Here is an 18796-nt window from a genome sequence, read left to right as displayed (position 1 = left end):
CGAATGAGGGAATACCGACTTCGCAAATACTGGCATTGTCAAGAGACTGACACCGGACCAGGACGACGAAATGAAGACGGGGAGCTGTTAGTCGACCACACAAGCCTTATCAACGTTACTGAGCAGCTTAGCCAGAAACATACCTGAGTTGAACCTTGCAGGCATCATGCGGCAGAACTCACTGGGCTAAATGGATGATTGTCTTCCACTTCGTCTCGCTGTTGCCTGGAGGGATCACTGTGACCTGCGGCTTGAGACCTAATTTTTTACTTGATTTCGGGTATCAGGTAGGTTCCTGGAGAATGCAGCTGAGGCAATGTGCTCGCTATAAGGGATTTCCTGATGTGAATCCTGCGCCAAATGCATCTCAGCTCCCTGAATTTGGATCAAGTCGACCGCCCTCCTCTTCAAAGCATGTACCAAACCATTACCTACTACGGTAGCAATTCCTACGCTGTCTGACTGTTGGTCGCTTCGAAAATCCACCTAAGCACTTGGACCTTGGCCTACGAAGACAACGAGGACTGCAGCATACCCTGCGATTGCAGCCAGAAGCTCCTGGTTGGACACGCTGCTCGATGCAGCCAAGCTTATAGCGAAGACGAACAACCAGAGCACGACGGACATGAGTTGGTACTTCAAGGCTGATACGTAGACCAAGTTGTACAACGGCGCCACCAGGAATACCACCCCGGCCCCTGCCACAATGAATCGGGCCAGACTGTCGGCCGCATTCGCGATTTCGCGGGGTCTGACTTCCGGGGGAACGAGCCGCGAGAACGAAACCGGGTCCTCCTGAGGGCGCCGTTGCCAGAACCTACGCCAACGCCAAAGCCAGACAGAAAGCCCTCCTTCGTGGATACGATGAAACGACATGAGACCTGTTGCGACGGCGTTCCGGACAGAATCCACGCTGGTTGTGAGATTGAGGTCGACCATCTCTTGCGCATTCTTGAACTGGTAACGGTCATCCGCCAGCATGACTTGAAACACCTTGGCGGTATATTCGGCATCTGTTGCGGACGGACTCGCCCACCCTTCGAGCTCCTTGAACGTTCGGAGCGCCTCGGCTGAATTCCTCACGAACAGGTTAGCTCAGAAATGAACGTAATTGACACTATCTCCAGGACAGCCTCGAGCACGGCTAGGGATCGTTCTATTCAGGGGACAGCCTACATACCGTATTCTCTCAACAGCTTCGCCAGGGCGTTATGGTCGTCGTCTGAAAGGACCTCGTGGTCTCGAACACCCTGCTCGAGATCCAGAAGTCTCTGTTGGTACGTAAAGAGGCTCAAGAGATGAAGCGGTCTGAAACGCCGGAATCGCATGCTGTTTTCCACTGCACCGAATCCTCCGCTGGCAAAGCTGGCAAATATTCGATTCTTGTCACTCTTGGGAATTCCTTGCCATTCCAGCCCATATGCTGCATCGAACTCTTCCTCTTCCACACTTAAGTCGGAGGCTTTGTTTGCAACAGGACTTTCGACTTGGGGACGCGGCTCGATCGGCGCGGGTGCCACAGCCGGCGGCTCGGCAGGGACTATGGTAGGAGGTCTTGGAGGCTCCTCTGGCGGTGGCGGCTGGGGCACCGCAGGAATCAGACTCGGACCCTTGTCTGTCCTGAGGGATGCGAGAGCATTGAGATCCACGTCTCCCAGGTGGTCTGCCCAGTCATTAAATCCTTGCTCTGGGATGAGGGAACGGGTAGGATCAAAATCCATTGTGCCTCGGGCGAAGTGGGCAAATGACATGAGCGGTCTTGTCTTCTCGGCCTTTACTTGTAATCTGGCAGTAAACTGCTGGTCGTTTTGTCGCCTGAGCAGAACGGCACCGGTGAAGGAGCCAGAAACACCATGCTGCAACTGGCCGTCTTCTGAAAGCTTCCAAGACACCGAATCTGGACCACCCCAGTTCCGTTTTATCAATCGAGCTACGCCCTGGAGTCGCATTCCCCTCCCCATGTCCTGCGTGAGCGATCTCTCTAGTCGAAGCCCACCCATGTCGCGGGACAGACTAGGGAGGGTCAGGCTGCCTTGAGGCGCGAGGGTCAAGACCTCCGGGCCTCGCCCCTCGGGCCCGACACTCTCAAATAATATCCTGATGTCAATTGCTTCGATTCGGCTTTTCCTACTCGTGAAAGACATGTTGAATTTGAACACGAGGAGAGAGCATGGCACTTTGTCTGAGGGATTGAGCGTTCCGTGGATGGCGGCATAAAGCCTCACATCTAACCGTGGCTCATCCTTGTTCCGGGCCATGATCACAGTTGGCGGGAGTGCTGCCTCCGGATCCGGGTCGTTGGCCATTCTATCTATTAATGGGAGAGAGAACAAAACGTGTTGTGGGAAGTTCTAGGATCAAAATTGGGACCACTGTGACCATTGGGCTGTGCGACAATAGTCGGCGAGATATTGGGGTTGGTGGGAGGGGAGATAAGAGCAAAGATCAAGAGAGTTTCGGATGGGGAGGGCCGAGTGGTTTTGGGGATTGAGGAATCACAAGATCCTCAACAGGCCTGGATGAAGTGACTGGAGGAGGAGAAGGAGGAGGAGGAGGAGGAGGTGGTGGTGGTGGTGGTGGTGATGGTGGATTTAAATACATACCCGTTAAAAGACGATCAGGCTGGCGGAAACTAGAAATACATAACATGCATAAAACTATGAGGGACGATCGTTTACGAAGTTCATGTTGAGGCGCATCACACACACGCATATTTCGCTCCAGGTGAGGCTGAACGGCTGAGTCTGTTCCTAGGTATTGGCCTATTGGCAAGTTTGGATCGTGGTTGTGGCGGTGGTCCAGGCAGTTCCAGTGATGTGATTGACGTGGTCGTCCTCATAGCCAGTAGCCAGTGGTAACCAGTAGGCGCTGATGTGGCCCCCAAATCGCCAACTCTGGCTAAGGTCGCGCGGGCCGGAGCGAATGGGGGCTCGAGCGGATAGAGGCGAGCCAAGTAGCAGTAGAGGTAGTAGTGAATTGTCTCGGCGATCTTGGATCTAACTTCTTACTACCTATGAAGAAAATACCGTATAATGAATGGTATATATCCTACAAATAGATAATACAGGTGCTGGTATCTCGTGCTTTGTATCAGCTGGCATGTAGAGCGCCGCAAGGTAAAGGGAGTCAGCCCATTGAAGGTGGTGGTGGTGGGCGATGTTGAATGATTCTTTCAAGATATCCATTTCCCGCCCTCACCGTCTGTTCTCCTCTTTTTAAAAAAAACCCTTGGCGGAACTCTGCTTATAACGGTGTGGATCACATATCAATCTCGTTCCAGGACGCCGCTCGAGATTCTGACCCAGACGAGAAATCCTTGGGAGTCGATATGTCATGACCACCAAATCACCCCGTCCCTTTTCCTCCTACAATAGCCATCCAACAACACCGACGACGGCTCCGATAAAGGACCCGGCAATAAGATCCTTGTTCTGGAAAGAGGTCAGCATGTTGTATCGCGATCGACGAGTCTTCAAGCCCTACCTGAACGATGATACCGCCGTTGGAGGAGCTGCTAGCCGTCGGACCAGAGGTGCCAGTAGTCAGGGCCGTGGGCTCGGCACTGGCCGAAGCAGGCGTGGTTCGTCCAGCATTCGCCGCGGCGAATTGGTCAAAGCAGGCTGAGGAGGTGGCCTGCGCGCAGCACGAGTCGATCCGCGACTGCCCGACACTGGTGCAGAATTGACAGACGCCGTCGACGGCAATTTGTTCGAGATTCATCGACTCGCTGACTGCGAGGTCCGACAATGCTGGCAGGCCGTGGATGTAGTTCGTGCAGATGGTGAAATACGATGAGGCCAGGTCGTCAGACAGGGTGGGAACGGGTGCGACGGTTGAGCCGATGAATTGAGAGAAGACCGACGAGTCGGCCTGGACGTATGCGACCCGCGTCAATACGGCCAGGTAGAGGAGAGCTGCGCGATATGAAGGCATGATGGATCGCAGAGGATGCCGAGGTCACGGTTATCGAGGAATAAGTTTTCGATGGTGGTTATGGGAAGATCTCTGAGGGGGGGATTCAACACGTCTGGAATTGTCTTCGACGAGAATGAATGGCCCTGCCACAATAATATAAACTGTTGATAACCATGGCTTGACACTGCAAGGGGTTGGCGTCAATATCTCCTCCGTCTCCGGCCTATTGACATCCCCTTCCTCTCGTGTGACAACTAGTAAACAGTCCCAACGCCTAACACGACTCGGGCTGAATTACAATCGCGCCGCTGCAGGTGTCCTTCAATCTTGTTGCTTTTGAGATGGCATAGGGTCGGCGCCAGGCGTGAAACAAGCCTCGTAGACGCCACAGGGGCAGTTGGGCAGGCAGCGAGCCCGTGATAGGCGTGGATGCGGCTCACACGCAAGGGCTATCGACATGGTGCGTTGGATAGGGGGACCATCTCGCGAGGCTAGGGGAGGGTAGCTCCTCGTATTCGCAATGTCCACCCCGTAAGTTGCAGGTGATGGTGATGATAGTGCAGCTTGGCAGATTTCAACCGGCGAACTTCTAGAAGCCGGTTTCTCCAAAGGCTGACCAGGTTGCTGGATTGACATGGTGATTGCCCCCATCAAGATTGACCGACTTGCTTCTTTAGCGGGCATGAGACACCTGGTTGGGTTGTTGATCGGATTTTCATCGTCCTCCCTGCCTGCGGTCCTCCCTTGACACCCAATGACCCCTTGGACTTACAGGATCTCCTATGTACTTCCGAGTATCTACTCAGCTTGAGTGCTGCTATTCCATTAGCGTCCACGCCTAAACATCTGTCACGCTAGGCCGTTGGTATCGACCTTGACGTTGTGCAGCGCCTGTAAGTCTTCTGTCGATCATTGGCGTGTCTAAACGGTACACCTACAGAAACACTGTTCGAACTACGAGGTAGAGTATTTGAATGTTGTCTCAGCCACAAATTGGTCCACCAAGGAACGCTTCCAGCAAGTCTACTCGTAGTCATGCGCAGTCCGGCCCGAAACCTCGCTTCTCCTCGTTTCCTCCAGGCTATTCGTCCTAGGCCCTCGCTTTCCCCCTCATACACCGTTTCCAGCCGATCATCCACCCACAGCCTGAACGGTTCTCCTACTCGTACTCAATTTCCCCTTAAACGTCCACATCACCAGCTTAGAACCCCAGCACCCAAGAACGTTCTAGCCTTGTCGCTTGTATCCCACTATTGCACAAGCGGAAAAAGGATGACCACGGCCACTTCGCAAGAGGAGAAACCATGGCACGCCCAATTCCCCGCTCCGAGGGAAACAGCTCCAAAAGCCATCTCGCGTGAAGACTTGTTGGAACGCCTCCGGCAGGGCCAGAGGGGAGGGCGGGATTTCCTGCTCGTGGACCTCAGGAGGAACGATCATGCTGTAGGGACCTCGCTTTTCTTTTTGCCCTCTGTTCTTCGCGATGTTGGCAGCTTCGTTTTCCGGCGGGTGGATGAAAGGTAAGAATTACTCAAGGTGAAAAAAGGGGGTCCAGGTTGAGGAAAGAATCCATATGCTGGCCTGGTAGTATGACCAAACACAAAGCACATTGCTTCCTTGGTCAGCCAACAGGACACACCACACTCAAGCCTCAGCCCACCGCCCATGAGATGACGGCGTACAAGTCACAACAAAACTACCACTGTGCAAAAGGGGGGGAAAGCAAGCCACGATCTGAAGATGGACTAATACATACACTCCAGCCGCATCCTCTTCTATTCAGCGTCACCCTGCCTTGCTCATTCATACCTCACTCCTGTTATCTTCACCTTCTTTCAATCCATTCCAGAGCATAGCAAACACTAACTCTACCACCCACCACTGCAGGGCGGCACCATCAAACACTCCATAAACCTGCCCGCACAGACACTCTACCCCTCTCTCGCGACACTGTACAATTTGTCCACCGCCGCCAACATCCCCCTGGTGATCTTCTACTGTGGTAGCTCCGGCGGCCGTGGAACCAGAGCCGCCGGCTGGTTGGCAGATTACATCGCCGACCAGGGTCAGCAGGCGACAACGGCGCTCCAGAGTGTCATCCTGAAAGGTGGGATCAAGGGCTGGGTGGCCGGTGGGGAGGAGTTCACGCAGTGGATGGACGGGTTTGAAGCGGAAGCCTGGAAAAAGGGGGACGGGCAGTGAGGACGGACGCGGAAAGTGCCTCGTACATATAACATTATGTATCTCGTTGGCTACGCATACATGTAGTTCGCGCTCCATGGACATGCGTTGCGCAGAATTTTCGTTCTCGGCTATCATGTCCTGTGTAGCGCTGTTGACAATGCCACCTGCCTGTCCTCGATATTCACATCCACGCTGACACTTATCGTTGTCTCATGTGGTAGTTATATTAGTACCTACCTAAGTCATACTGAGTCCTTGTACGCCCCCTTCCCGTTGGGATACCATAGTCCCCCCCATCCCAAACCACGTCAACCTCCAACCCCACAAGCCAACCCAACACGCGCTGCAAACTGAGCAAACTCCGCGCCCTCCAATGCCCGACTCTTGACATGTCCCTCCTCGATCTCTACGAGCACCGGTTTTCCCAATAGATGCTCGCGGCAGCTGAACTCCCACATGGCGCGGAGCAGAAGGGCGAGTCGGTGCTGGAACTCGGCGCGGGGGTATTTCTCGATCAGACGCTCGAGGCGGGGGGTTTGGGACGCGACGGATGCGGCGGTGAACGAGTCTCCCCCAATGACGGAGAACTCTTGTAGCGTGTCGAGGCGCAGTTGGGTCCAGGATGGGTGTTCGACGTCTCTAGAACACTCGGCGGGGGATGAGCGGAAGAGGTTGTTGAATGCCTCGGTCTCCTTTTCTGCTGTTTCCTTATGGCCGTGGTTATCATACGAAGCTGGATGAGCGTCTCCTTCGCCATTGAGCGACGTGTCGAGATCACCGAGGTAGCCCCAAGCGAAGCAGTCCGCGAGTCTCGGGAGACACTCTATCGACCCACCCCCTCGGCTGCGCAGTTGCAGCGATTCGAGACTCGCCTGCAGCATGAATTCGCAGGCGACGTCCATCCAGAAGTCGTCCGGCCTTTGCCTCACAACGTCGACAAAGGATGCGGAAATGGCCATGAAGCGCGGCAGAAGCGGCGACAGGAGCGAGGGACTCGAAGGAAGAGCTGTCGGTGGAGAGGCTGATGGCGCGTGAGGTAGTCTGGTCGCATCCCAGGTGTTGTATATCCGCTGCTCTAGATTCCACGCCCGCTCCTTGTCAGCTTCTCCGGCCGCTGTATAATCCTTGTGGATCCCAACGCGGGAATCTCTCTCACGCCTAGCGAGCCATCTTCGACGATTCTTCAGATCGTTTATTGCGCGACTGTCTACCCTCGACGAGTTTGCTGAGGAACGCTCCATGGCGGTGATCTGAGTGCGGCGATATAACAGCAAGACAAGGAGTTCTAGGATCTGCTGCCTGTAATTGAACTCGGCCGACTGCTCGTAACAAGGGTGGTGGTGGTTGAAGACCTTGAGAAAGCCGTCGAAGATGACAAGCATTCGCTGCTGCGGTCCGTACATGGCCTTGTCGTCATCGTCCTCGTAGTCGTGTTGACATCGTCCTTCACACAGGGCCTCCAAGTGAGCCTCGACGGCCCGGAACAGAGTATACTCCAACACCATGAGGTCGACGTCGAGCTGCAACTCCGGGTCTGCACAGCGAGTGTCCATTTGTGCTGGATATCGGATGTCGTCAATCATTGTACCAAATTCCGGTTTCCCCCAATCGAACGGCGATATATCCTCTGATCCTCTCAAGGCTTTGGTTGGAACTGGGAAATAGTAAATCAAACAAGTCAAGTGTCATGCACCAAGAGTGTAACACTTTCTTTTCTTTTATTGTCTCCCTCACGAGCTGCCACGCTTTTATGTATGTATGCCCAGAGTCACAGAGCTTCGTCACTGGAGATCGACCAGGAGAGAGCGCAGCAAGCAGCAAGCAGCAACAACAGGGGGGGCCGATGATCCCTGCGTCATCACCGTGTTTCGGCGGCAACCTTGATGGCAACGGGACAGGGCGTGAGTGCTCGTGAATCGACGATCCATTGCTTTCTGGTCCGTCGACGATATATCTGAAGTGTCACTGTTTCGAGAGAGAAAAAAGGGCCAGATACAGACCGGGAAGAGGCGGGGAAAATGTGTCTGTGTGTGAGAGGGAGAAGAGCCTCGCTAATGACCTCGCTTCGGGGTCGGTGTTGGCATTTTGTCTTCACCGCAACTTATGCGAGACACATAGACACTAGACAGCAATCGACTTGGAAAATGAGTAGGTTAGGTCAAAAAGACTTAATGCGAAGAGCGTCCATATGAAAGATAATCCCGCAGTGGGTTCAGTATCTCGCTCAAAAACACCGCCGCTATGCATCCACGCCCCAGGGTATAATCTATGTCTATGCACTTTATGGTGACGGCCTCTAGACATTCAATGCAATTAATTCGTGAAATTCGTCTCCCATTTCGTCATCTCTTCTTTCCTTTCCCGCCCCTGACACCTTTGACCTGAGTCACTGGCGCGGCGTGGTTTTTCTCCTTGATGTGGTTGAACAAGCGCGTCTTGGACGGAAACTCGGCCTTGCATACGACACACTGAAATTCCGCTGCAGCCTTGTCGGATTGTTCTGCCGCCTTCTGTGCTGCCCTCTTTGCTTTTTTCTGCTTGGCCTTGCCAATCTTGGGTTGTGCGGGCGTCTCAGGATCGGACGTGAGAGGAGTGCCCGAGAGACTGACGTCGTCAAATGCTGCAGAAATTTTTTCCAAAGGTTCTTCGCCTAAGCGTCGCTCAATCTCTGATCGGGGAGCATAATCATCATCCTCTGAAGCCTCAGATGACTCGTGGCTATCTATCGGTCCTGCTAGATCTGTTTGCCGTTGATGTACCTCGACGTCGCTTGGCTCGGTTTCAGCGATATCAGTCTTCGGAGAGGTTGACTTGGCTTGCTCATTGTGGAATTCGTCTCCATCAGCTGCCGTGGCGTCGTGGTCTCGTGCTGGATGACCATTTTCCAGCTCCAATTCTACACCCTCCTGGCGCATCTCCTTCTTCAGCTGTTTTAATAACTTGATATGCTTTTTGCTCTTCTCGTGGGCCTTGAATTGGGCCTCGCTCTTGAAAGTCTTGTCGCAGACCACGCAGTCATACTCGTGTTCCTCCAACTCGGACTCACTCGAGAACCCGCCTTCATATTCGTCTTTCGACCTTGATTTGGCCCACTCTGCTATCGCCTCGGCGCCAGTTTCCTGAAGCTTCGCTTGTTGCGCTGCCCTCGATCGTGCAGCCTGTGCTGCAGTCGCCTCTCGGAGAGCCTTTTGCCGTTCAGCTTCCGACTTCTGGTTGTTTTGAACGCGAGGGTCTCGTTTCCGAATAAAAGCAACCAAAGAGCGGACGGCTTCGTTGAATTCCTGAACGGCATCGTCCCGGATCTTCTTGTTTTCCTTCTCCATTAAGCGCCTTATTCGCCTGTCCGGCGCATCTGATAATCTGTATTGATCTTTCCAAGAATAGCTCTTCTTCGTTGCAAAACCGTTCCACGCCGCGTAGAATGGGCGAACCACGTCCTCATAATCATCGTCCTTGAGCCCGAACTCGGGGTAATCCATTGGGTCTTCGTCCTCCCACTGACAAGCAATGTCCTCCTCTTTCGCAAGCTGCTTGAAGAAGTCGTTCAATCCGCCATAAAAGCCACTCGGAGCATTGGTATATTCCAATCGGCCATTAAACTTCATCATCAATTTTAACACCTCCTCCGTGGTTGTCATGCGCATATTGTAGAAGAACTCATCTGACGTCGGGCCAGTAGCCTGGTCGCCGCGCAGAAGGATGTCTCTGTGCGAGTCATACCACGCACGTTCCTGAGGGTCGGAAAGGACTTCGTAGGCAGACTGGATCTCGGCGAACAGTCTCGTGGTCTCTTCGACATTGCCATAATTTCGATCCGGGTGCAGTTCGAGGGCCTTTCGCCGGTATGCCTTTTTGAGGTCATCGTCGGTCGCAGTTCTTTCGACACCGAGGAGATCATAGTAGTCAGCTTTGGCCGGAGCCTGGTCCTGGGCAGCGCCGTCCGAGGACTGTCGTTGACCCATGGCTGAGTGCAGGGGATGTTTGTCCCGGTCCAAAAGAGCGGTTCAATAGACAATCCACTCAAAATTGACGAGCATCATCCCGCAACGCCGTAGCGCCTCCACAGCCGACAGAGGTTACAACACCAACCACGGAGAAATATGGCGGTGAAACTGTTGGAATGGATCTCGAGCCTTGTGAGCCCCAGTAGTCAAGAATTGCTGCGCCATTTACGAATTATTCTAGCCTCGCCTAAAAAGTCCCGCCCAGCCCGCCTTGCCTAAAGTTCGAGGCTGATCCAACCAAGAAGAACCAAGGCTAACCAAGAGTCACGTGGAGGCACGTCCCAGCCAATTGACATCCTCCTCCGCGAAAATTCTGACGTGGATTTTGGTTCCTTGAATTTGCTGGTCGTAAGAGGCGCAGTTTCTGCTGTCATCTGTCACCGGGTAGCAGCCTATAGGATGAAACTCTCGTCTCTCTCTCCACGGTTCCCATTTCCGACAACTCCCATTTATCGCGCGTGGCCATTTTCGCCATCTGGGGTTCCCGGAAGCAAAAGGCATATTAAAGTCACCCGCCCCCCACGAAGATGAGGCCCACGCCCAAAGATGGAAAATAAGCACGCGACGACCTTGAACATACTGCTACTCGTTTCTCCACAGGGTTCATTCTATTCTATCTCTTCTTCACCATCTCTCATGAATGCTTCACGATGAAGTTCGGTCAGGACTTTGAAGCTACGCTTGCACGCGGCGAATATCCCCCAGAATGGGTGAATTCTGCAATCTCCTATAAGAAGCTCAAGAAATGCATCAAGCGAGTGCAACAAGAGCTTCTAAGCCTCGGGCTGGATAAGGAAACCCTCGATGCCCTGTGGAAGCACGTTGGCTCAGGTGACTCGGATGCCGACGGAAGAATAAGCGATGGTTTGCTGCAGTATACAGTCGAGGATGGCGGGACAGTCAACTTCACGCCCAAGCTGACAATTGTTGTTGACCCTCATGATGGCTCTCCTTTGGATGCATGGCTGAGTCCCGATACGCGGAGGATCTTACGACGCCTTGCCAGATCATCAAACCCTTGCATTGATTATAATCAACGCCAGGACGAATCTCCTCACGGGAGAACCAGATTATACAACCACCGGAACAGCGAGAGTGGGCAATCATTGGATAACGAGGACGGTCACCCTTTGAACACGGTTGAAGTTCCTCTGACCGCAGATTCAGAATTCTTTCAAACTCTCCGCCGAGAATTGGCATGTCTAGATGACCTTCAGCAAGCCGAGTACGCCCGCCTCAAGGAGGAAATCGCTCGACTAGGCACTCAACTCCGTGCTCTGCGAGCTAGCAAATCAAGACGATCCAAAAAGGAGGTCGAAGCATGGCGGAGGATTTTTGAACTTTATACTGATGCCGAGGTCTTCCTATCCTCTCATGAGGCTGATGCAGGGGCTCGAGACGCTACACATGCTCAAAACCAGTTCCAAGTCTTCAATGAGTCCCTAGCCGCGCACCAAAAGAAGACTATTGTGAAGCTCGGACAAGAAGCCAACGTGGCTTTGTCTCGATTCCTCCAGATCAACGTCAACCTTTTGCGGCTGATCAGATTCCAAGAAATCAATCGCACTGCTCTTAACAAGATTATGAAGAAGTTCGATAAGCGCACGGCTTTGCATGCGAAATCTTCTGTGACACGATCACTCACAAAAACCTCTCCGTTCATGGTTGAAGATTTGGCAAAGGCCACGTGCTTTACCATTTCCGAGGAAGTGTTGAGCATCATCCCGCAGCTCAACGATTACTTGTGTCCGATATGCTTTAGCATCTCATGGAAGCCCGTCAAATTACGTTGTGGCCACCTGTTTTGCATCAGGTGTATGGTTGTCCTACAAAGGGAGGAGAAAGATCATTGCCCTTTATGTCGAGAGGAGGTTGTCATGGAAGCGACTGAAAGTAAGTTGTTCCCCATCCAGATGGAAAAATGTTAGGGATGGATGATCTAATTGTTTCTGTTAGAGAATATCGACCAGGCACTAGTCAAATTTCTCAAATCCAACTTTAAAACCGATGTGAGGGAGAAGCAAAGGCAAAACGAGATTGCAGCGGGAATCGACCAGTGGGGAGCTGCTTATGAGCATGCGCAAATGCAGAAATGCATTGTCATGTGAGGCAGAACTTGGCCGCCCACTGAGCGCTATACCCTTCTTTCAAACCCTCATCAGCCAGCGATGAAGTATACGATCAGTTGATGATAATTATAATGGTTTTATAACACACCGCCTAAACCAATCTGACAGAACCGTCTCCCATGATACCTCGGACTGTCCCCCTCCCTCCTAGCAGAACACGAATTCCAGCTCCAGCGAGAAACTTTTCATTGCCCAACCAATGAGTCACAGTTTATCGACCAGCCATCTCACTCGACTCCTGTGCACGTCCCTTGTGTCCCACGCATGGCGATCTGTCTCTCGTCTCGTTTTGCTTTTAACGTCAAGTGGATCAATGCACAAAGCTGATCCGTTTAAATCTGTCTTTGGCTCGATGGCAAGGGTCCATCGCAAGGCGGACGACATTCATTGCGCCTTGAATGTCTGTCGCTCGCTGCGAGGTCTGTCCTGTTGGCATCCATTGCGATCACGCCCGTCTAGCGAAATGCATGCGCCGGCACCTCAGCACCAATTGTCTCACAGGATAATCTGTTTCAGCTGACAACCCCTGTCAAATCGCTGAACGCCACGTCCGCCAACCAACGAGAAGACCCAATGTTGAATAATTGCGGTCAGCCTTGTGGTCGCCTTGAGAAATTATACAGCACGTAGTTAGTTGTGCTTATCGGAACTGGTTGACTGCTTCTAGCACAACTATTCGCGCACTTTGGCAGGACTTGATCAAATGAAGTTTTGAGCGAGCTCCTATGCTACTGATATTTTGTCAAGAGCAAATCCTATAGAGTGATGACAGAACTTCTCGATTCCCTCGACTGCAATTCAGCATTCCCTCCTCGAGTCTCTTAGCCGGCAGCCTGCCCGGTGCACCCACCCCAGCACTTCAGCCTCGCATCGTCCTCCATGACATCCTCCGAACTACCTGAGCAGGAACTCTATAAAGGCAGATATGGAGACCTGAACCCTCACACTGTCGGCGATGTATTGCAACGCCTTTCTGATCGACCCAGACAGAAGTACAGCGAAGATTTGGATCTCTGTCTTTCAGTGATTCATGCACATATTGCCGAGTTACGTGCGAAGCTTGTGCAGCAGCTAAAATCATTGGAGCAAATGGTACTGCCTCGATTGGGATTGACAAGTACAGGGAGTCGCTATATCAGAGATCTACCCCGACATCATCTGACTTCTTATCATGGCCTGTGGGCTATTCGCAGCCATCTTAGATCAGAAGCAGAATGCTCTACTACTTGGCCGGCGTTTGTCGAGAAGTTGCGCGGATGCATTGAACAAGCTATTATATATGCAGAACGGCTTCACTCCGAGCTGTGTCAAATTTCAGACAAGCCGCCATGTTGGATAGAACTTCAAGAGAATATTCTTTCACTTGTCGGCACCCTCAAAGATATCCCAGGGGTTGTGCACGAGACGGAGGCGGAGATTTCAGCCGTTGATGCGGAAAATGGTACGACTTGACATGCTCGAACATCGTCATTCACTGACTGTTTCAGAGAAGCTCAACCAAAGCCAGGCACCGTCGAAGGCACATTCCAACACTGCTGACTCTCTGAGTAGCAAAGCGAAGATATCAGCAAGGTCAAGAGAGTGGAACTTGGAGGGGGCAGTCACACGTTTAAAATCAGCTGCACGGGGCGCGCTGCGCAAAGCCATTACACGTCTTCATTCTTTCTCGTACGGGCTCGGAGATCGACAGAGTGCTTACAGGATTGTCTCCTTCTTCGCCATTGTCGGCCTGGCCTCGACCATATTGTCTATATGGAAGTGCACTCCCTCGGCGATATCAGTTCAGCTTGACAGCAATTTCTGGTCCACATTAGGCCAAACCGTCGTTAGCTTTGCGGGACTGTACACCATCATATTACCCATACTTCGAAAGGCAGACTTCTACGTCAGCAACAAAGTCGCATTTTACAGTATGATGGTTTCCAGCCTGGTCACTGCAGCGTTGGGGATCATTGTTTACCACTTTCAAACCCGCACGAGCTTGGTTCTCAACTTCCTGTCCAGTATTGCACAACTATTTGCTACATTGCATCTGGTTGACAGTGCAGGGGACCGGCTTACCGGCCTGCACAGGGAGATCAGCGGTCAACAATCCGAGATTGATATGCTTCGAAGGGAGATCTTCGACTTGAGAGCAGCCTTAGACGACGAAAGCGCAGCCCGCTAGAAAACTTCTAAAAGCAGGAAATGAAACCCTTGGGACAAAGCCGTCTTGCGAGATAGACTCATGTCTTATACAGGGGAGCGCACGACCTTGAAGAATAGTATGAGTGCTTTCACGAACCGGCGGGAGTTGTAGGGAGAGATGGTAGACGAAACGGAAGGAAGACTAAGGGCAGATGAGGTGGACGGTCATAGAAACATGAGGCAGGCTGAGCTGTTTCAAGGGTTGGCGAGTCCTATATGATCCGTTCTCTACAATAGTTGAGCCCAAGCCGAGTCCCCTGGTTCTTATACTGATAGCGTTCGTTCATTACCCAGTTATCAATCTATTCTTGACGGACACCTTTTCTGGATTCGTTATTCTCTCCTCTCTCTCTCTTTCTTCTGCCTGCACAGCCTTTGTATTATTGTTATAGCGTATTGAGCTGCCCGGAAAAAGAGCCAGTGCCCTGATCTGACTGTACATTTCCGGAGATGAGAGGTATCCAATTACATACGCGGGTGTGGAACTTGACTCGGTGTCTCCTGGGGCCTTGGCCGTGTCGCTTCCCTTTTCATGAATCCTTGCCTATCTGGTATACATACTTGACGGCATGGGCCTGGCCCTTGGAAAGCCTCGTCAGACCATCGGCAAGACCGTCCAGTCCACCCGGGATAACCTCGTGCGGGTGCGGCTTGAACCAGCCCTCGTGGAGCCCGAGGGCCATGTATCGAAACATGATGTAGCCAAAGTGCTTGTCGGAGCCGTGCACGGAGCCCACGACGGTCCAGAAAGCCTCGACCCCTTCTGAGACGGCGGGGTCCATCTTCGGCCGCGTCATGCCCTCGATGCTCATCCCGGGCGTGCGCGGGATCTTTGTGCGGTCGTTGAACCCGACCGAGGCCAGCTTCGCATTCGCGGAGGGGAGCACGGACCCGAGGACCTTGTCGCTGCCGTTGCCGGCGATGGCATCGAAAGCATGCAGCAACGGCTTTCCGCCCAGAGCTTCCTTGACCTCGGCCACCACGGCATCAAGCCCGAGTCGGTAGTCGATGACGGTGTCGCCCTTGGATCGGTCGATGAGGGTCTCGACGTGGTCCTTGGACTGGCCGGCGACGCAAATGATGGGGTGGAGATTGCTTTTCCGGGCGAGCTGGACGGCGAAGCTGCCCACCGCGGCCCCCGCGCCGTAGACGACCAGCGCGGGCCTTTCAGCCTCGGGCAGCCTCTCGTCCGTGATCCAGGGGTACGGGAGCTCCAAGTCCTGGTACAGGCCGAGTGCGGCCGTCATGGCCGCGAGCGGCACCGTGGCGCCCTGCTCGAAGGATACTTCACGCGGGAGATGGAACGTCGTGTGGGCGTAGGCGACGGCGTACTCGGCAAAGGACCCGTGGGGCGTGAACATTTCGTGGAAGGCGGCGACGCGGTCGCCCGGGCGGAACTCGAAGACGCCAGACCCCACGGACTCGACGTAGCCTGCGATGTCGTCGCCAAAGTTTTGGGGTGGCTGGAAGAACGTGGCCTTGAAGTCCTTGGGGTTGGAGCCGCTGACGACCACGCGTATCAGGACCTGGCCGGCCCGCGGGACGGGGATGGGGGAGTCGACGATCTCGACCCGAGGTCCTGAGAGAGAAGGGGAAAATAGTTGGCTCTCTGACGTTTTTTGTTGCATGCGTAGAGTTGGGACACTGGGCCTTACCTGGATAGATAATTGCTTCCTTCATGTTGGCGGCAGCGTCGTGATCGTGAACGACGTCTCGCGGTGGTTGACTCGTAGAGGCTTTATTGTGCCATGGGATGGAAGTGAGAACTTCACCCCGGATCATATATTCACTAGTTCCACCACCACCGGGGGATCTTCAGCGGTTCTTAAACACCCCGAGCACTACCCAACCAAGACAAGATCCGGGGGCTCCTTGGCCCAGCTCATCGAACCCGTTTATGGTACTGTGTGGAAGCAAAGCAGTAGAGTCACACCACAAGTATGGAGCTTGATTGGGTGCTGGCATAAGGGTTGACCGTACAGGTACCTAAATTAAACTTTACTCACAAGAGTCTGTACTTGGTAGTGTTTGAATAGGCCCCTTGGAGAGGGACGATGCTGGGTTTATGCACAAATGGCACAATCGACTTGATGCACAAAATTTGACTCCCGAACAAGCGAGATTCCCGAGGTCAATTGAGTCCCTCAATCAAGCCCCAAGTTTTTTTTCTAAGAAATCAAATCGTTTCAAGTTGGGGATGTCGTGTTCCGATTTCAAACAAAAGCACTGCTCTGCTGGTCGGGACTCGAGATGATGTATTAATACCTACCGAGTACCTAGCAACCATTTGGATCAGGATCCACTTCTCCTTTCCCTCCGGGGGCTCTTGTGGGCCGTGCGCGGACAATAGAGGGACACATCCATGGAGAATCGGATCAGAGCGAGAATATACACGGTCGACGATAGCCCCGTTCTTCCGCTCAAGCCATTAGTGCATCCAACTTCTGGACGAGACAAGCCCAATTCTCAGGCCGTTATGTTCCAAAAGTCGACGAAATACTTACAGTGAAGCTGGTGGATTCCCAATAAGTAGTTGTCCCGTCGCCGCTTCCGGTGGAAGCAATTTGTCAGGTTCCGTCAAAGGACTCGGTATCTGGGTCGCTCTGAGATACATGAGATACGACACCACCTGTGTCCACCATAGGCTTACAGTGAGGTCTTTAAAGGTAGGTCCAGCTCCCGTTCTAGCTGCTTTCGAAGTCCTAGAAGAGGTGTTTGGTAAGATATACCCGCACGTTTTGTACGCATACACTTGAAACCGATCCGCCAAAACATGCCACCTGCAAAGACAGTTCTGGTGACAGGCGCCAACGGCGTCATCGGCCAAGGCGTATGTCGGGCATTTTCTCAGGCAGGCTGGACGACGTACGGCCTCATTCGAAGTGCACGAAGCGCTCCGGACTTGGTCCGTGAAGAAATCATTCCCATCGTGGGATCTGCTACCAACTACTCGTCGTTTCTGGATTCTCTGCCCCCGATTGATGTCCTCGTGTCTTGTTCTGAAGACATCAAGAACTACAAAGCTCATTTTGACGATGTGCTGGCTATGTTTTTGGGCATCAGCTCCGCCTCTCCTCGCCAGGGTGGCTCGAAGCCGCTTGTCATCTTCAGCAGCGGGTGCAAGGACTACGGCACAACTGCACGGCACGGCGACCCAAATCTTGCGCCGCACACCGAGGACAGTCCCCTCAACCCTCCGGCGCTATTGGCGAATCGCACACAGTGCGCGATGAGTATGTTCAGTCACACCGAAGCATTCGATGCCGTGATTACGAGGCCCACCACCATCTTCGGGCGTTGGGGGAGCTGGTATGCTGTATTTTTCATGTTGGCCGAAGCTGCCAAAGCTGCAGGTCACAACAGCTTCACGCTTTATTCAACGCCCAACGCGATTTTGCATGGTGCACACGTCGACGACGTGGGAAGGGCGTACGTCGCGATCGCAGAAGCCCCCCGACAGGTGGTGGCAGGACAGGTCTATAATGTCTCTGCCCACTCTTATGAGACGCTTGCCGATATAGCCACAGCAGTGGAAAAGAGCCACGGCGTGAAAGTCGTCTACGCTGATCCCGGACCAGATGACGACAAGGAATTTGGCGTCAACTCGGTTTTCAATTTCTCCCAGTGGGTCGACTCGACCAAGCTCAGAAGCCACACTGGTTGGCTGGACCGGAAGCCACTGTTTCACGAGGCGTACGGTGTGTACAGAAGGGCGTGTGAACAGGCCAAGGCAGACAAGAGTGATCAGTTTGTGAGGTACAAGGAGTACCTTTCTTTTCTGAAGGATCCGAGGTATATTTTCGATCTGGAGGGTTAGATCGGCCACAGGGATGGAGTCACAGAGGGTTCGATACTTATTGCTTGTAGGTGACGACTTATTTGTTCATATCATCCACATAGATCAATCCCTGGCCGGCATCTTCAACTCCAACTTTGAATGCACTTTCGAGTAGAATCATCCAGAGACGCGCCAAACACTGTTGTACTAACAATGTCAAGTGAAGCAGGCCATGTGAGCAGCATTGTCAATCGAGAACCAAAGCAGCAAGTAGCCACATCAGCCATTCATTGCTCTATCAGCATCGGATGCCCAAGTTTTGCCGGTCCGTCAATGTCCAATCGCGGTTAGCGGCCAATCACTTGGGAGGCTCCGCCCTAAAACTTCCCAATACGGTTATTATGACGACATGCGAGGGTCCTAGGCTCTGCACATCGCTGGGATCAACATTCAGTGTAACGATAGACACAATCTACACCTGGGACCCTTACTCCTCTGTTCGCTGATGCCATATCATACATATATGCAGACCCTGCCCCTCCTCCCCCACAGCTACAGAGGAGATCATGCTCCCAACAACGCGCTTCAGTGTTTCGCAA

General features: G+C 53.0%; 9 protein-coding genes across 9 annotated transcripts; 4 read left to right on the top strand and 5 right to left on the bottom strand.

Annotated features, from left to right (window-relative positions):
- Positions 1–486: 486 nt before the first annotated feature.
- On the bottom strand, positions 487–2306 carry Z517_11735 (uncharacterized protein; the record flags this gene model as incomplete). The annotated part of the gene is made up of 2 exons (XM_013423318.1): positions 487–1070; positions 1181–2306. 2 exons carry the CDS (start codon positions 2304–2306, stop codon positions 487–489), a joined length of 1710 nt encoding a protein of 569 aa, XP_013278772.1.
- A 1059-nt stretch (positions 2307–3365) lies between these two features.
- Z517_11734 (uncharacterized protein) lies at positions 3366–3933 on the bottom strand (the record flags this gene model as incomplete). Its single annotated transcript, XM_013423317.1, has 2 exons — positions 3366–3431; positions 3484–3933. The coding sequence occupies 2 exons, from the start codon at positions 3931–3933 to the stop codon at positions 3366–3368; spliced, it is 516 nt and encodes a 171-aa protein (XP_013278771.1).
- Positions 3934–5187: 1254 nt separating this feature from the next.
- Positions 5188–6117, top strand: Z517_11733 (uncharacterized protein; the record flags this gene model as incomplete). The annotated part of the gene is made up of 2 exons (XM_013423316.1): positions 5188–5358; positions 5803–6117. The coding sequence occupies 2 exons, from the start codon at positions 5188–5190 to the stop codon at positions 6115–6117; spliced, it is 486 nt and encodes a 161-aa protein (XP_013278770.1).
- Positions 6118–6407: 290 nt separating this feature from the next.
- Z517_11732 (uncharacterized protein) lies at positions 6408–7682 on the bottom strand (the record flags this gene model as incomplete). The annotated part of the gene is made up of 1 exon (XM_013423315.1): positions 6408–7682. The coding sequence occupies one exon, from the start codon at positions 7680–7682 to the stop codon at positions 6408–6410; it is 1275 nt and encodes a 424-aa protein (XP_013278769.1).
- A 759-nt stretch (positions 7683–8441) lies between these two features.
- On the bottom strand, positions 8442–10061 carry Z517_11731 (uncharacterized protein; the record flags this gene model as incomplete). Its single annotated transcript, XM_013423314.1, has 1 exon — positions 8442–10061. The coding sequence occupies one exon, from the start codon at positions 10059–10061 to the stop codon at positions 8442–8444; it is 1620 nt and encodes a 539-aa protein (XP_013278768.1).
- A 692-nt stretch (positions 10062–10753) lies between these two features.
- Positions 10754–12211, top strand: Z517_11730 (uncharacterized protein; the record flags this gene model as incomplete). The annotated part of the gene is made up of 2 exons (XM_013423313.1): positions 10754–11996; positions 12060–12211. The coding sequence occupies 2 exons, from the start codon at positions 10754–10756 to the stop codon at positions 12209–12211; spliced, it is 1395 nt and encodes a 464-aa protein (XP_013278767.1).
- A 900-nt stretch (positions 12212–13111) lies between these two features.
- Positions 13112–14399, top strand: Z517_11729 (uncharacterized protein; the record flags this gene model as incomplete). Its single annotated transcript, XM_013423312.1, has 2 exons — positions 13112–13673; positions 13720–14399. 2 exons carry the CDS (start codon positions 13112–13114, stop codon positions 14397–14399), a joined length of 1242 nt encoding a protein of 413 aa, XP_013278766.1.
- Positions 14400–14949: 550 nt separating this feature from the next.
- Positions 14950–16099, bottom strand: Z517_11728 (uncharacterized protein; the record flags this gene model as incomplete). Its single annotated transcript, XM_013423311.1, has 2 exons — positions 14950–15998; positions 16075–16099. 2 exons carry the CDS (start codon positions 16097–16099, stop codon positions 14950–14952), a joined length of 1074 nt encoding a protein of 357 aa, XP_013278765.1.
- A 1093-nt stretch (positions 16100–17192) lies between these two features.
- On the top strand, positions 17193–18236 carry Z517_11727 (uncharacterized protein; the record flags this gene model as incomplete). The annotated part of the gene is made up of 1 exon (XM_013423310.1): positions 17193–18236. The coding sequence occupies one exon, from the start codon at positions 17193–17195 to the stop codon at positions 18234–18236; it is 1044 nt and encodes a 347-aa protein (XP_013278764.1).
- Between the last annotated feature and the right edge of the window lie 560 nt (positions 18237–18796).

The sequence above is a fragment of the Fonsecaea pedrosoi genome, assembly GCF_000835455.1.
Source record: "Fonsecaea pedrosoi CBS 271.37 unplaced genomic scaffold supercont1.8, whole genome shotgun sequence".
Classification (NCBI taxonomy): domain Eukaryota; kingdom Fungi; phylum Ascomycota; class Eurotiomycetes; order Chaetothyriales; family Herpotrichiellaceae; genus Fonsecaea; species Fonsecaea pedrosoi.
The sequence above is the reverse complement of the archived record's forward strand: the minus strand, read 5'-3'. Positions and strand labels throughout refer to the sequence as shown.